At 36.8% G+C, this 18,141-nt stretch overlaps 1 protein-coding gene across 1 annotated transcript; it reads left to right on the top strand.

Annotated features, from left to right (window-relative positions):
• The first annotated feature begins 3,398 nt into the window (after nucleotides 1-3,398).
• On the top strand, nucleotides 3,399-16,277 carry LOC144644788 (mothers against decapentaplegic homolog 3-like). The gene is made up of 5 exons (XM_078504333.1): nucleotides 3,399-3,915; nucleotides 9,318-9,452; nucleotides 11,244-11,321; nucleotides 12,344-12,379; nucleotides 12,648-16,277. The coding sequence occupies exons 1-5, from the start codon at nucleotides 3,522-3,524 to the stop codon at nucleotides 13,265-13,267; spliced, it is 1,263 nt and encodes a 420-aa protein (XP_078360459.1). The 5' UTR covers nucleotides 3,399-3,521; the 3' UTR covers nucleotides 13,268-16,277.
• The last annotated feature ends 1,864 nt before the right edge of the window (nucleotides 16,278-18,141 follow it).

The raw sequence follows: 18,141 nt of genomic DNA, 5'->3' as shown, positions 1-18,141 counted from the left end.
CTAAAAGGCCATATAATAAATAACTTATTAACCTCGTCCGTTCGGTCATTACAGGGGAATCTCAGACCTCGGCCTTGATGTATTGACCTCGCTATCGCTCGGTCAATACATCAAGGCCTCGGTCTGAGATTCCCCTGTAATGACCTCACTCTCGGTTAATAAGTAGTATATTTAGTCCAGTACAACTCCAGAAATAACGTCCGAGGTTTCTGAATTGAATATTTTCATATTTTGTACAAGTGAAAAGCTAAGGTAGACCTAATTCCTATACCAGTACTTCTTGGTGTCGCTTTACGCCACGAAAACTGCGGATAGGATCCGGTTGCATGGGTCTCTTAACAATTTCGAATATGTGCTGGCTATTTCAGTAAAGTATCGGTCGGCAACTCGGTAAGCCCCTTGTCAGCCTGGCACCAACGCTGCACAACCCAAGCGTAATACAACCTCACCCCCACTAAATTATAAAACAAGTCATTTCACAAATTGTACCACTAGACTTCGAGCAGGCTCTCTTTTTTCTTAGTCCGTCGAGCGATTGGAAAAGTGGCCGCGTGGAGTAGGGCTTTCCACAAGTTGCTCGAGATTTCCCAAAAAGTTGCCCGTAATTTCTCAAAAAGTTGCTCAAAAGTTGCTCCAAAAATCCAAAAAAGTTGCCTCTGATAATAAAAGTTGCTCGAAAGTTGCTCCAAAAAATCCAAAACGCTGCTTCTAATCAAGAGAATTTCTCTAATATATACTTATTTCTCTTTGAGGGTAAGATTTCTAAGCAGTTTTATGCAATCTTACAGCAAAAGAAGTATCTAAATAACATATCAAGGGGAAAATTTGTTAAATAACAAGGATTTCTTTAACTGAGAAAAATCGTGAAGTTATCGATGACGTCATTTTTGATGACGAGTTTTGAAATGTTTTATGCAGAATGAGCCGAAAGTTCAAACGTCTTCAGATGTTCCCCGAAAATCTTCGGCAAACTTCGTAAATTTTCGGAAACGTTCGTATTGCCTTTGAACAACACTCGGATAATCTTCGGAGATCTTCGGTATGGAAATTGCTCAAAATGCAATAAGTTGCTCGAGAGGAAAAAAGTTGCTCGAAGGGGAAAAAATGCTCGAAACATGAAAAGTTGCCAAAAAGTTGCCGAGCAACTTGTGGAAAGCCCTAGCGTGGAGTCCCCACGCCTATCTCCCGCAATCTCGCGCGCCATTTTTTCAACAAGCGCTTTATCTCGCCTCACGCTCGACAGACTAAAGGCCCGGCTAAACTAGAAAACATTGTTGCAGAAAATTTGTTCGTTGTCATGTTCCCAGGTGGCTAAATTAAAAAAAGAAGCAAAGAAAATGTTTTGCTTCGCTGCTGGTTTGATGTAGGCAAACTATTATTTAAACTTAAGTAAAATATTGAGACAAAAACAACACGCGCGCTCTGATCAAAACAAAACCCGATAGACTAATTGCATAATTATACTTTGTGTAGAGAATTACACAACACAAATTTACCTGGTGTCTCTAAACGCTAAAAAACGAGGAAACAATGTTCCTTACAATATTCCGGGAACGAAGTGTCACACATACGCATAAACTAGACAACATTGCTTCCATGGTAGCTAAACTGGGCAAAATATGTTTCGGAAGCAAATTTGTGTCTGGGAAGCAAAACTGCTTTTGACCTGAGGTGTAGAAACATTTTTTGTTTCCGTGAACAAAATTAGTTTCCGCAACATACGTTTCCAAACATTTGCCTTCCCCCCTGCAGTCTTTTAAGGCCTGGCTAAACTGGGAAACATTGTTGCGGAAACATTGTTCCTGGTCATGTTTCTTTGTTTTTTTTGACCTGACGCAGAAACATATTTTTTTCCGTGGTAAAAAATTTGTTTCCGCAACATATGTTTTGCCTCCGCAGCAATGTTTCCTAGTTTAGAGAGGCGTCGAGAAGAAAGAAGGACCGCTCATAGTCTACCACTAAATCTATGATACCTCTTCCGCTTGCGCTGCAGCCCAATATTTGATCGATTGTTCTGTTAGAAAAACATTAATAAGTTAACTTATTATAAAACCGCAACTATGCACACACCCCTGTTACCACACTCCGCCAAGAAGAAATTAAGTGAGCATAAGAAACTAGCAAGATCTAGAATCACTAATTTGTTATACCTCGCCAGCCCTTAGAAAAATAGGCTCCACCCCCTAGCGTTGTGCCGTTCCCTACCTCCCCCCCCCCCCAAAGAAATTGTACCCTGGCACACGACCCTACATGTTGTACGCGTACCGCGAGCAAGCTAGGCTATTTAGATACAGTGAACTATCTACTGTACAACGTTCGAAAATTGTGGCAGTGTTTCTTTGCCAAATCTCTTGTTTATATCGGGGATATCGTTTGCCTGACGCACTAGTTAGTCACTCTCCGGGGGGAGGGGGAGTTGAGGCGGTGTCCGCTCTTGCTCAGTATTAGTCCGATACTTTTTTGTTATACTGGTGTGGTCTTTGCCATGTATTTAAAGCCGTTTTTTACATCATCCCACTCAAATAAAAATAACACAGATAGGATATTATAAGTGAAAATAACTTCACGCGTTCAAAATATATTGAAAACTTTTTTTGGGCTCCTGCCTTTTTCTATTTCTTGTAATCATCGTTTACCATACATGAGGGCTAGTATCGACTCGTACAATACAGCGTTTTTAACACCCCTTTTTTTTTTACACATTTTCAAATTTGTGCATTTAACACTTTGCAGAGTAAATAACTGAGGGAGTGATTCGTTTCATAGAAGCACTTTGATTTTTATAGTTTCAGTTTTCACTTGTAGAAGTTTCCTTTAAGAAAAAAATATGCATGCCATATGAGAATTTCACTGGGCAACCTGAACGTGATCCAATAATTTCCACACAAAACACAAAGCGACAATCAACCTCGTTCCCAGGGTCATGTGCCTCTCTGTTACTTGGTGGATAAGTATACACCCAAAATATTATAAGTATGTTGGTTGTGCGGAAATTAATGACATTCACGGCACGTTTTTCGATCAAATTTGCATTTATTTTCCCATGGGAGGGGTCGGTAAAACAACAGTTGGGCTAAATTTGGCTGACAGAAATAATCTTTCTTAGAAATTCCTTATGTAAGAACTTAGGAACGAGAATTAAATTGAGAATTAAAGTGAATGGACGAGAATTTTGTTAGTCACGTGTAGACCAAGAAACCTCCATATGCCAGCGGAGAGCAACGACCAAAAGGAACTCTGGGAACGCTTTGAGATTGGTTCTGTATCTTTCAACCGCAGCTTTGTGTCACTGTCAATAGCATGATGACGTCAATATAAGGTGATCAGTGATTGGCTGCTACTGTCCGTACCTCCCACGTAAAGGTGATGAGAATACCTCACCTGTCAGTCAAGAAATGGACTCGATCCTATGCAAGGAAAAGAGAGAAGGAGACGAGCGTAAAACCTTTGCACTTGGAAAGAAACGGTGGCCTGTGTTTTTAAAGAAAGGAGTTCTGGATTAGCCAGACTGTAGTCGTAAAATGACATCGCTTCTTCCTTTCACGCCGCCCATAGTTAAAAGATTGCTGGGCTGGAAGAGAAGTACGGACGACGATGACAAATGGGCTGAAAAAGCCGTGAAGAGCTTGGTGAAGAAATTGAAGAAAACTGGAGGCCTCGAGGAGCTGGAAAGAGCGATTACTAACCCGAGTATTCCCACAAAATGTGTCACAATACCTCGCAGTTTAGACGGTCGTTTGCAAGTGTCGCATCGTAAAGGCTTACCGCATGTGATTTACTGTCGTTTGTGGCGTTGGCCGGACTTGCAAAGCCATCATGAATTACGACCCATCGAATCCTGCGATTATGCTTTCAGCTTGAAGAAGGATGAAGTTTGCGTGAATCCATTCCACTATCAGCGAGTAGAGACACCAGGTAAATTTGTATTGTGTTATTTTCTACGCAAAGTATATTTATGCATCGTAGGGTTGTAGAAGTTTTTCGCTTTGTGTTCGCTCCGCGTCGCAATTAGTCTATCGGGTTTTGTTTTGATCAGAGCGCGCGTGTTACATTACTTTGTACACTGGTCGTGTGTCTCAGCGATCGTTCTAGATGTCAGGATGTCTCAATATTTTACTTAAGTTTGAATTATAGTTTGCCTACATCAAACCAGCAGCGATGACGAGCGAACATACAAGCAAAACATCCTTTTAATGCCTAAGTTGTGAAGAAAATACGTATGTTTCAGGCTCTTGATTATTAAACGCTCAAGCATGTGTTCGATAATTGCCAGATTGTAAGCAAGGTAATGTGCATTTTTCTAACTGGAGAAATGCAACCCAAGAGGACTAAAAGGTCCTTCACGACTCGCCACTATAGAGTTCTGTACTTCCGAGAGTTTGTTCGCCACCATAGAGTGTTAATCGGCCGTTGTATTTTGGTATTTTCGAATCGTTGAACATGTGTTCGAAAACCCTGCAAGTTTTAGTATTTGAAGGGAAAAAGTGGGTTCCGGAATACTTTTTGGTCGATTCATAGTATCAGCTGTTTTTGACGTCCAATATTAAATTGTTGCTTTGAAGATCGAGTCTTTGATCCGAGCTGATCGGTTAATTTCCATTTTCAAAACAGATGCCTTGATTTTCCAAGGTCATCTTTTGAGGGTAAAATTGTGTAATTTACCGTGAAGCATGGCCAGCCAGGGGTTTCTTTATTACATGTAGTTGGCGCTAACTTGCGTTTGAGGACAGCATTTTTATCCGATTGGCGTTTTTTTTTCCCGTTTTCAAAACATTTGTAAATTTCGTTTGCGAATATACAACATTGTTTTCGGTCGATTCAGTTTTTAGCGTGTATGGATATGATTAAAACAATTATCATTGGAGCGTGTTTTCATTTAGATTTTCTGTTATTTCCATAACGTAGATTTAATTCTAGTTACTGTTCTCTCTCACAAACTGTCGAAACAAATCGATTTATCTTTTCTTCCCATCGCCTCGTTCAAAATACACAATTCTTGGGGAGCTCAACTGCGCGATTCAGCAGATAGTGTTTGCCAAACTTTTGTGTTTATGTTAGCGTGGACAATTTGAGCATCACGCTAAGCGAACTTTCAAGTACTTTTAGCAGCAGTTTGACAGTGTTCAATGACACATTGTTTCACTAAAGTTTTATATTGATTTTATAGTCGTTGAAAAATTTATTGTCGACTTTATTTGTCATGTGTTTCAAATGTATACAAGAATTTGTCATGAATTAATTTGGCAAAGTAACATGTATCTGCAGCTAAAACGATTGAAATTTTCCCAAATGCTGTACTTTTGATTCAATATTTTTGTTCTAAATCCGTAACTTCATAAACTACCTAATATAAATTAAAATATTCGGTCCGTGAATGATTGTTGACTTTAGGAAGCTTATTTCTCTTGTACGGTATGTTATGCGTGTGAAAGTCTATTTTTGTCGAGTTCCGTTTTTATTTCGGTAACATAAAAGAACTTATAATAACAAGTTTTTGTTACACAAATACCAAAATTTGGCAGCGATGGGACTGAACACATAGAAATCAAACAGTAGGAATCAGTACACAAGTTTTTGTATGCCGTAAGAAGCAAATTATGATGAGAAATCAAATACAATAGATTTGGGCTTGACGCCGGAAGGGAGTTTCCATACTTTTCTTGTTATCTGATATAAACATCCATGATCAATTGCAGATTTCATTTGCGTATTTTTCAATTTCTTTTCAACCACAGCAACATGTACGGTTGCTGTGATCATTTTTTAGTGAACTTTTTGTTTACGAATTTGTTAGAATACTAAAGTTAGTAATAAATGACAATCACTAATGGTTATACATGTACTGTCTTTGATCTAGTTTTGAAAATCCTATGTTTTCTTTTACTCTAAGTAAAGCTCTTGAAATTTTACCTCAGGTTTTTTTCCCTTTGGAATTCATTCTTATCTTTTGGATCTGTTAGATATAACTGCTTAATATAATATAAGGTATCTTTGTCCTATCTCTAAAGATGTTTGTGGTGCTTGTTTTTGCTAAAGCTTTGTGTCTGTATAAATTGTTTTTCTTGACCTTAGTTATATTTGCTGGGAGATTTGGTCAAGATGTTTACCATACCACATGCATGTTGACAGTGTACAAATTCATATTGGCTTTGGACACGAATTGTTTTTAACTGTTATACGAATTGTTTTTAACAGAAGTTAAAGATAGGAAACACTTAAAGATTGTGTTAATTGGGGTGAGGTTCATTCACCTTTTGTTTTGTTTGGCACATTTCCATAGCAACAGGAAGTCATGTTACAGAGCTTTTCAGTTGGCCGCAGGCATCTAATGCTTTGTTTGTGAGCAGTGAGAAACTTCTTCCTGGATGACTGAAACCTTAATTTGCATTTTCTTGAATTCATCTTTGAATGACTCGAAGTGCTTGCTTTAGCAAAATAATTTTAATATTGACACTGTTTCTGGTCAAGAGATAATACATGTACTGCCAAATCTAATATGAAAAGGAAGCTTATGTATAATTATGTAAGATGTGAATTATTGTTTGTGCAATGTGGCAAGTTTTGGGATATATTTTAGATTGTTAGCCTTAGAATACTCATTTCCAAGTTATTGATCATCCGAGTGTACCAGGATTTTCACATTAATTTTTTGTTGACTTGTGTTATTGACTGCCCAAGTGGGTGCTCATGTTGACTGTGGTGGAAAATTCTTGTTCATAAATCTTTTGTTGTCTGTGAATATGGTAGGTTAAGTTTTTGTTTTCCTGGTTAAACAGAGTTGACTGCTTTTACAAGGGTAAAGCAACCTGTATGCTAGTACACATGCTTACCAAAATGATCAAGAAAGATTAAGAAATAAAAAAAGTTAAGTAAGGGATTGTAAAATAAAAGCGCAATTGCTAAAATTCTGTGGTTCAGTGCTTTTTCTTTTTCTTGGGGGTGGGGCCTACCTCTGGAAAAAATCCCTGGCTGTGCCCTTTTCTTTGTTGTAATTATTTCATTGTTATATTATGTTTTTATGTATATGTACAAATATTTACACCTAAAGCTGTGTACAACAACAACAACAACAACACACTTTATTTGCATTCCCAATTACAAATGGTATTGCAAAAGTATAGGAAAATAAATACATTAAAAAAATCAAAAAACAAAAAGCAGAGTTAAGGAGGCTCGATGTAGTTTTTTTAGCCGAAGGGTGGTTGTTTTGAAAATTAAAATTATCTAGGAAGCCAATGTTCGATTTTTGCCAAAATACACCATAATGATCAAATGTGACCAAATTTTAATTGTTTACCCGTCACTTAGTCACAACGGTTACCATAGCAACGATTGACGTTTTCTTTTGTTCTCAAACAAGCTTGGTTTTCTCGAAATCTAGACTGACACCTGGTATTCATTTTTTGATATGTTCAAGTACAGTAGATTTACTACCTGTGCTCAAAATTTTAGGAAAATCTGTAAGAGCGTTTTAGAGTAAATCAAGAATGAAGTTTTTGGTATTTTCTTATAATTTCTTACAATCGGCAGTCGATATATTTTAACAAATTAAAGCAAAAAGTCTTTCGCTTTTAGTTAATGGTCTTTGATGGTGTAAGTATTTATATTTCAGTGAGAGAAACTGTGCTCAAATAATACGAAACAATTTTAAGGCGCCTATTTTATATTAAAACGGTGTTTTTTTCTGAAAATTTCATTCTTGATTTACTTGAAAACGCTCTTACAGATTTTTCTAAAATTTCGTCAACAGTTAGTCAATCTACTAAACTTTAACATATCAAAAAATAAACACCAAGTGTCAGTCTAGATTTCGAGAAAATCAAGCTTGTTTGAGAACAAAAGAAAACGTCAATCGTTGCTATGGTAACCGTTGTGACTAAGTGACGGGTAAACAATTAAAATTTGGTCACATTTGATCATTATGGTGTATTTTGGCAAAAATTGAACATTGGCTTCCTAGGTAATTTTAATTTTCAAAACAACCACCCTTAGTCTAAAAAAACTACATCGAGCCTCCTTAAAGATATCATTTTTTTTTTGCAGTGAAAATTCTTTGAATGGCTTATTAAAAATAAACATTTGAAAAGTCACTGTTTTTATTTTTCTTTTGTGCTGACAAGAGATAAATAAATGAAGTGTTTATGAGCAGTGACCTCCAGTTGTTTGTGTAACTGGATCAAAGCTGTTTGATTATTTTTATCATAACTCTGCTGATGCTATCAAGAGCCAACCTGTCGCTGCACAATGTGAAGGTAGTTTCAGATAAATGGAAAGTGTTCATTGTCTTAAATAGTTAAATGGTGTTGTATATTGATTCACAACTTAGTAGATATGTATAGATACCCTTCAATGATTAGACGCTTCACTTAAACTATTGAAAATCTATGTAAAGATTAAAAACTATGTGGATTTACAACCGGAAATCCGGTAACTAAATATCTGTACTGTGACAAGTGTCATGTGCAGACAGGAAAATAACACAGTACTTTCCTGGCAAAATGAATTATTAATAAAAGATATTGGAAAAGTAAATGAAGCAACATTATTGTCATTCATTACACACATTCTATAAAGAATGCAGCTATATGAAAGAGCTGGCTACCAGCCATTTCACCAGTTAAAAGAGAGCCTAAAAAGAAAAAGACGTGAAGAATTTTGAAGATTCCTAGGCCAGAATAGCATATCAAAATAATGAAGATGTTCATGTAAAGAATGACTTCAAATGACAAAGCAGCATGGTTTAATCTTGTTAAACTTGCACTAAAAGTGTACTTCAGCAGAGCAAGAGAGAAATTCTATTTGCTCCAAATTTCATTCAGGCTATAACTCTGCTCAAATCTCGATGATGCAGTTCAAAGGCAAATTTTATGTAAATGCTATTAGTTTCAATAGAAATCAAGTTCGCTCTTTTAAATAAACAGTGCATTTAAAAAAATTGAATGTGCCTGCAGGCTTTTTTCTAATTAAATTCATAACTTTGTACACTGTAATCTGTTTTATCTTCCAAAGTTGTAACCATCCATGATCATGTTTAGTTTATTTTTACTTGGGGATTGTTCTGCCTTTGAAAACTGCTATTTTTAGGATTCTTTGTACATTTGTTGTGAGTGACTTTTTTAACAATAATAGTGGAATAAATAAAGAAATGAAGTAAAATAAAAAAAAATGGAATACTTGTAAATAAATAAAATGAAAAAAAGAAACAATAATAATGCCTTGGGATTACGCGAGTAAATACATTGTATATGTGGCTCTCAACCTATAAAAGTGCAGAAATTATATTTATAAGAAAAATTATCTTATGTATTTTGTTTCAGTTCTTCCACCTGTCCTTGTCCCGCGTCAAACAACAGAAATTCCAAGGGAACGCCCACCATTGCTTGAATACACACGACCAGAAAATACATCATTTCCTACTCAAGAACCAACTAATTCCCCATTTCAGCTACCTGGTAAGTAACACTACGTTTTTTTTAAAAAAAACTTGTAGATTCTCACCTTCTTGGATTTTCTGCAGGTTCAAGAAAGTGCCTTTTTCTCACAGTCCAATTATAAGATGTTGGTATATCATCTTTGTGAACCCTAACTTAGGGTTGACCGATGTATCAACAGTCAAACCCGGCTTGCGGACACCTCACTTTTAAGGACACTGCATTTTTATGGACAGGAGCTGAAGTCCTGGCAAATAAGAATGACTAAAAATAACTTTCGCTACTATGAATTTCCGCTATAACAGACATGAAATTGTGGTCCCAAAGGTGTCTGTTATTATTAGTGGGAGTTGACTGTATATGGATTTTTGCACTGTGAGAAATAATTATTGTTACATAACAAAATACAAAAAAAAAATGAAATTTGGTGAACCAATTTCTGTTAAGTAGTGTATGACTTTTAGACTTGTAAAAAGAAAAAGTGGATGTGATAATTTATCACACAAGTAATATTTCTTATACACAGTCAGGTAGGTACAAATGTAAAAATAATTTTTCACATTTTCCAAGGTGGACAACTTTGGGGCCCAGCTCCAGCTGTCTGCCTTGGAGAAACTGCAGCCTTGTAGAGATTTGATGCAGCCTGAACTGGAATAAAATCTCTTTATATTAATAATTATTGACTGTAATAAACAGAAGTACATGTAGCAGTAAAAAAATGAACAAACAGTGCTTGTTGGTTGTAATCAGTGCATGTTGATATTAGTGATGCAGCAAGACAGCACATGCATTATGGTGTATGTAATAATATCCATTTGCCTGTGATCTGTTGTGTGCAAAAGCATTTCAGCAATTTAGATTTTGCCTTGTGATGTACTTAATAGTGTCTACCTTAAGGGAGGGACAGCAGACACTTATTAGCGATATTGAAATCCAGGAATGTAGCTCATGTATGAGCTGGCTACCTTCTAATTTTACTGGCTGAAAGACTAAAAGAGAGCTTATCACCTGCACCAGACTCTCTCCCCCTACCCTAACCTCCCTGTTTACAGAGTCAAGCCACTTCTTGTTTATACCTGTTGCTGAATATAGGTATGAAAGCTGTCATAGGGTAGTTCATGCATGGTGGTTGTAACTTTTCTTTCTAAATCATTACAAGTTATAGAGTTTTGTGTCACATTAATTAGGAGTAAGTACAGTAAATACACTTTCATTGGCCTGCTTATTCATACTCCATTTAAAATTTGAATTTTAATATTTATTGAATACTTTTTTAGACTTTTTTTGGGAGTTTTTTTAAATAGGGTCAACCTCTATAAAAACTCCCTTTTCAAAGTATTCTTTGCACATTTTGTTATTAATGCTTTGAATTAATGTCTATGTTATGTTATGTTAATATTGTTATGTTATACTTTTCATGTTCATGTACTGTAGTGAGCATGACTATCAAAACACAAAGCTAGTGCAACATAATTTCGAGACTAATATCATGTAGACGAGCTTAACAAATAAGTATTTGTTAGAATGTCAGCACAGGGACGCCTCTATAGTGAAAACAGTGAATGCATATAAAAAACATTGATTAAAAAATAATAAATCAACCTATTATAATGATACCAAAGAAACAAGATTGCATATATAAATACTGTATGTCAATATTTACTATGTAGTTAAAACTTCCTTACCATTCTGGTATGACCATTACAGCAGCACTCTTATACACAACTTCTTGCATACTGTAAACTTGTGTGTTTTTATCATCAGTACTTGTATATGTTCTAAATTCCTTTCAATGTTGTTTTGTTTCTAAAGACACTCCGACAGGGGGATACATGTCTGAAGATCAGTGCTCCGACATGTCTGGAGATCAGCCACAAAGTATGCAGACAGGTGGGTAAACAGATCGAAACCATCTTGCCGCCAAGAGCTGTTTATTCAAAACCTGGGTGGGCATGTTATTTTTTTGGATTGCATGGTTCGGCTCCGGTGGGCTAGTTTTGAATTACGCTCTACTGATCCTAAAGAAACAGAGCTTAAAAATTCTGATATTTTGTGTAGTCGTGGAGCCACTAAATTCAGGTAAATCCATTAAATCCTGCGTAATTCACAAAAATACCGCAAAATTTGCTAGAAACCTTACCAAAATCTTTGTTGGTACAACATCTTTGGAATGTATCTCAGCTACTAAAGCTGTTTACTTCCTGAAAACATGCAACCTGTAAACCATGCCACAAGTAAACAGCATCCCAAAACTACCAATTATACCTGCATTCTTAAATTAATTAATGTTGGGAAAAGCTGGCACTGAATCATTTTGCATGTTTGTACGCCAAGACAATATTTCATATTTTGGCCATCATTGCCACATTTTGTAAGTTAAAATTGTTTTTCTTAAGGATAATTCAACATTTATCATTCTTTGAGATTAGGAGGGTTTTGAGTGTAGTTTTCTGTTATCGTGACCAATGAACAAAGAACAAATTTGAGTCCCCAACAGGAATCAGAGGGTTCTTGTTTTCCAAAACTTGTTGTGTTAATTTAAAACTGGGCGTTGGTGTATTTATGCATTATATTATCAGTTATAAGCCAAAAATGTTTAGTGTTAAATCTTCATAATTTATTTTAATTAGCATCAAATCATTAAACTTCTATGGGGTCTTCCATTCTAATTAAACCAATGACAGCATTTAAAGATTGCATGAAACCTCAAAGAGAATGAGATAATACATGTAGTGCTTATTAACAATTACACCATGTAGACCAAGTTTTCTATGAGTAAATTGTCAACAACGAGCAGCGGAGTTGACTATTTCTCATAGAAAACAAGGTCAAGTACTCAAATTGTTTTTGTAGACACGCTTAAAGGTATAAATTATTATTTACCTTTTGTTTTTTCGTTGGTTTCTTTGTAGATCCTGGCCCTTTATCCCCAGATCCAGCCCTTGCAGGTGAGAAAGAATTCTTTGCTGCTTTTACTGTCAATGCATAAAACTTTTTTACTGTTGACTGTGCATACAGTCTATATGACATGTTTTAGTTTCTTGAGGGTAACAATCCCTTGAGAGTTGCAACCCTTCGAAAGTACATTAGCAACATGCAGTAAGTTTATGGTTATTTCAATTTCATCACCAAGTAAACACCTCATGATATGGTAGCTGGTGATCACCTTTCATGTGAAGAGTTGTTTAAGCACATTGTCCTTTTCTTTTCTATCAGATGCACAACCAGTGCAGTACACAGAGCCAACGTACTGGTGCCAAATTTCGTATTATGAGATGAACACGAGGGTTGGTGATATTTATCATGCGGCTAGACCAAGTCTCACAGTTGATGGCTTTACAGATCCATCTAGTTCAGATAGATTCTGTCTTGGACTGTTGTCAAACATTAACCGAAACCCTCAGATTGAGATGACACGGAAACACATTGGAAAGGGAGTACGTCTGTATTACATTGGTGGGGAAGTGTTTGCCGAGTGTTTGAGTGACAGTAGTATATTTGTACAGAGCCCCAACTGTAATCAAAGGTATGGCTGGCATCCTGCAACTGTTTGCAAGATTCCTCCTGGTTGCAACTTAAAGATCTTTAACAACCAAGAATTTGCTCAGCTGTTATCACAGTCTGTCAATCAAGGCTTCGAGGCTGTGTATGCATTAACTCGTATGTGCACAATCAGAATGTCATTTGTCAAGGGCTGGGGTGCTGAATATCGCAGACAAACTGTTACAAGTACACCCTGCTGGATTGAGCTTCACCTTAACGGTCCTCTTCAGTGGCTTGATAAAGTTCTCACACAGATGGGATCGCCCTCAGCTCATTGCTCATCAATGTCATGATGTATGTTTATGCCAACATAAAGAATTTATTGTATGACTGTGCAATGCTCAGAAAAGTAAGTTAGACAAAAAAATCTAATAGCTTATGTTTAAGGCCATACAGTGTATACAGGTTTCTGTTAAATGTCCAGACAGAAAAATATTGCATACAAACAGGGAGAATCCTTCTCAAAAGAAACTTATCTACTATCTACTACTTTCTATATTTTACATAATTATGCAAATCCATGCATTACACATGGCGCAAATGTGCCACTGTTGCCTTAAAGATAGAGTACATTTCTAAAATGTCATTATCAGTTGCATTTTGTAGAGACATTGAAAAGGTTATTGTGCTCTGCGAAGTCGATTATGGACAGCTTGAGACGGATTTAACTGATAATGCATCAGGACCAAATTGCATATAATTTTAATTTTAAATTTTTAACTCTTGTTTGTTATAAGAAAAATCATTATTAGTTTTCAAAGATACATGTATATGTACAATTCATAGGGTTATTTCCAGGAAATTATGAAAGATAACAAAAAGTAAACCTATTATTGTAAATGAAAAGGGTTTGACCAGTCTTAGTCAAGACTATGAGCACTTGGCCATTTGACAGATCAACTGAGGGGCAAAAAAGAAAGTCCACATTACAAGCTGCACAGTCAGGGACAGCGGAGCCGGGGGGGGGGGGCTGGGGGGGCTTTAGCTCCCCCAGAATTTCAGAAAAAATAAAGACTTATTAAGAGAAGGGTCTTTTAAGCCCCCCCCCCCCCACTTCAAGTCACTAGTCAGCCCCACCCCTCTTGGAAAATTGCTCCGCCGTCCCTGACAGTTGTGCTGCATTAAAGCGTTAGGTTGTTTCTCATATCATATTACATCCATGTTGGAAATGGATAACAGTTGACCATTGATGGCTGAAATCGTCATGTTCAAAGTTTGCACTGGCCAAACAGAATTTCTCTGTAAACCAAGTCCTGCTGTACATCTACTATGCATTTATAAAAGATTTAGTAATCATATCCAAAGGTAAGAAAAAATGATAAATACATTGGTAGCTATTAAAGTTACGTTTAAATAACACTTAATATCAAAGAAGGTACAGTTTTTTAACACAAGTGGATAATTAAAATAAAATGCATACCAGGGTAGATATTTTAAAGTGATTTTAAAGTGACTGAGACCAATCTCGTCCCCAGAGGCCGTGATTCTTCGGGTCTGCACCAGGGATCTGGACCTCTGGGTTATTCTGAACAGCTGCCACAAAGGTGTCTGAATCTGATTGGCTGTTGAAACCTGTTCGTTTCACCACAATCTCTGGCGCATGCGCACAATCAAACCGGAACCAGGATTTCTTGTTTCCGGTTTGGATTCCTCCAGAGCGGTTGAGTTTACCGACCACTGGTCAAGGAGAACACAGGCTCTGGGAACGAGATTGGGCTGAGACTTAAATTACAGACATGTCTTTTTGTCATGTATGCAAGGCACTAGCTCCCACATGTTAAGGGTTTAGGTGCAGGTTAGTTTGTCTTTTGTTTGTAATGAAATAATGTCTGTACTGTTACGTACCATACATGTACATCAAAGTTGTTTATTTTATTGTTGCTACTTTTTCGTTTTCTGAACTTGTAAATTCAACTCCATCTGTTGAACTACAACTTCTTTAGTTTTGGAATCTGTGGGTATGTTATAGTGAGTCCTAATGAAGAATGTACTAAAGGAACTTAAGTGAGTAAAAATTTTACTTCAAAACCTTTTTAGCCGTAGCTGTTGGGGTAGCGATGAAGACAGCTGTACTAGGTAGCAACCCACCGTAACGGGAAATTAAAAGTGCAAACCCATGTCTTGTGACCATGAAATGCATCCCTTTATCATGCATCAAACTGCAAACCTTAAAATTCTTCTGGACATTTTACCTTGATTTTTGATGCCCTTTCTCTTTTTTTCGAGCCATTAAAATTTGCTAATCCAATGCTCACCAGATATGTACCCTCCCCCCTTAAAACGTGGGTTATTATACAGCTGTTTTTACACCTCCCCAAGCTTTTATCAGCATACCAGAGGCAATCAATAATTTAGCGTGACTGAGATGCTAAGAAACGCACTTTGATCATAACTGATTAAGAATGTAGTGCTTCCTGGGAGCCTACGAGAAAGTGATGGTAAAAAGCAAAGGCAAATTTGAAAATGCTTGGGTAATGTTTTCAGTCAAAATAACACTCGCTATCGTGAAAATTTTAGTTTTTTTCAGCATTTTATCACAACTTTCAGCAAATACCTCCTGCGCTTTAATGTTAATTTCATTGGACTCTAACCTTATTGTAAATCATAAAAGCCTGATGTCAATTTACAAGTTTTTTTTTCTTTCCTTTTTTCTTTCTTTTTTTGCTGTGGTTGAAAGAATTTAATGGCAAGGCAGTGCCCTTTTTGTGAGCTGCTGTCGGTCATGCTCGTGATCTGTTGCTTGACTTGTATTTACCTTTTTTAGGAGAAATCACTTAAAGCTAAAAGGTTTGAAACTATTCATTTTTTAAGCTTTTTTTTAATTAGGAAACGTAAGACATTTCGCCAATCGGTGCTCCTGGCTTTTAATTGAGGTTGTTAAAGCTATTTGGCATTATTTTTTCATTGCAGTTTTTGTTTTTCCTACAAACTTGTGGTTGGTTTCCTTTTTTTTTTCAGCCTCTAAAAAAATTAATTTTTATTGTTCGGATTATAAATTAAATTTGAAGCTTTTTAAAAAAGAAGGGTGATGTTTTAAACTGTAATTAGTAGTTTTAAATGATTATACACTGTGGTAGATAGATTCTATGATGTAAATAGTAAAATAACAGAGTTAATGTATTAAACTGACAATGTTATATGATAGATGTCATTTTAGGAAGAATTGTACACCGTTTTGTTCTGCTTCCAGTGCAAATTTTATTTTACTATGTACAGCAAGCGAGGCCGTCTTTTTGTCTCTGTAATGCGGTACATTTCACCAGCTGGTAAACATAAAGGATGGCCATATTTTACCTTTGTAAATCTTGTCTTTTCTTTGTCTTCTGGCGGTGTCCAATCGTACATGGTAGTGTCCACTCAGCCCTTCTATAAGGGGGGATGGGTTCCACCCTTCTAAGGGGGAGGAGGTGTCCACCCAAGGCTGTGCTCTAAAAAAATAACAAGGAGCCCAAAGGTTGCAAACTATGAGATCCAGGGTGCCCAACATAAGGCTTATTTGACACTTTATCTGGTAGCCCAAAGACAAAAGTTAGTCGCCTGAGGCACCCGGGCATAGGCCTTTCTCGATTATGCTAGCATTTTTTTCGGCATTTTTTGGGAAAACGAGCATTTTTTTTCGTTTTTTCTTGAAAAGAATTGCTAGCATTTTCTGTCATTTTTCTGAGTCATTTCACACCAGAACTCAGAAGGATAAATAATCCTAAAGTGTTACAGTTTTGATACTTTATTTGATTGTTTTCTTCTGTTTCGACTGTTTGTGCGTTGTGTTACTTGTGTTGTGTTACTTGCGTGTGTGTTTTTTTAATTTTTTTTTTTAAAAAATTTAATAATTTTTTTTATTTCTTATTTTTATAAACAAACAATTATTAAGTGTCACCTGTTGTTGATATGAGCATATAATGTAAGAGTTCGTACGTTTTGTTTGAAATAAAACAAAGCATTCTTTGGAATTCAAGTGGCATTTTTTAAAGAAATCAGGCATTATTTTAGCATTTTTTTGGCTTTATGCGAGAATTTCTAGTAGCATTAAATGCCATTTTTACTAGCATAATCGAGAAAGGCCTACCCGGGCACCCTTAGAGCACACCCCTGCCACCCTTCTGAGGGGTTGTCCACCCTTTTGAGGGGGTTGCCACCCTTCTGAAGGGTTGTCCATCCTTTGAGGGGGCTGTCCACCCTCTGAGAGGGGTACCACCCTTCTTAGGGTGTCCAACAGTACATGAAGTGGTTTATGCACAACTTGCTGTATATGTTGTAGTTCAATTTTATCCTTGGTTCAAATGTTATTTTCCTTTGTTTTAATTTCGTACATTACCAATACCCATAAAGGAAAAATAAAATTTGAACCACGGATAAAATTGAACCATAACATATATAAAAGCTGAAAATCGTATGTGCTAAGTTGTTAGAGCTGCCACAGGTCAGGGAAAAGTGAAATTCTTGAAGATCAGGGAAAAGTCAGGGAATTTTATTTTGAGTCAGGGGAATTGACATTTTGAAGAAACTTAGAGAAAATTGAAATTACACTATCTCTGACCTAATACCATTGAAGGCTGGAAGAAACATCTCGGGTCAATGGGATTTCCGTGATGTGTTTCTTTTGGAGGCGGAGGCTAGAGGTTGTTACTGTATCTGACATTTTGAATTTATTTGGCCAGTCGGGAATTTTCTTTTTATCATGAAAACGCCAGGAAAGCGTTTATAGGGAATTTTTGTCTGTGGCAATGTTTTTCTCTAGCAATATGACGAAAATTTAATTTGATGTCGACTCGGGCTTACTTAAGCCTAGTATGCTGTTATGAGTATGCCAAATTAGCAGGCGTGTAAATTTAGATTTGAAGTAAATCACGAAAGCAGAAAACTCAGTTTGGGAAATACTTTCAAGAGGTCTTAGTGAACGTGCTACAAATGGTCATTAACTTCCTTTTAACTCTAGTCTACTTCGCAGCCGTTGTTTGGGCTCGTCGCGCAAAGGTCCCTCCCCTCCCCAGAGTTCGAAATTCGAACGCTCGATAGACTGTCCACAGCCTCTCGATTTTTCAACGCAAAAAAGCAAACGAAGCGAGCGCGAGTGCGCGGGGAGATGGGGGAGGGAAGCGAGCGAAAGCGAAAGAGACCCCCTTGCTTCTTCCGTCTTGCGCCGGCGTCCAGTTCTCTCGCCGTTTTC

Source organism: Oculina patagonica, chromosome 2, assembly GCF_052425735.1.
Source record: "Oculina patagonica isolate OP01 chromosome 2, crgOcupat, whole genome shotgun sequence".
Classification (NCBI taxonomy): Eukaryota; Metazoa; Cnidaria; class Anthozoa; order Scleractinia; family Oculinidae; genus Oculina; species Oculina patagonica.
The sequence above is the reverse complement of the archived record's forward strand: the minus strand, read 5'-3'. Positions and strand labels throughout refer to the sequence as shown.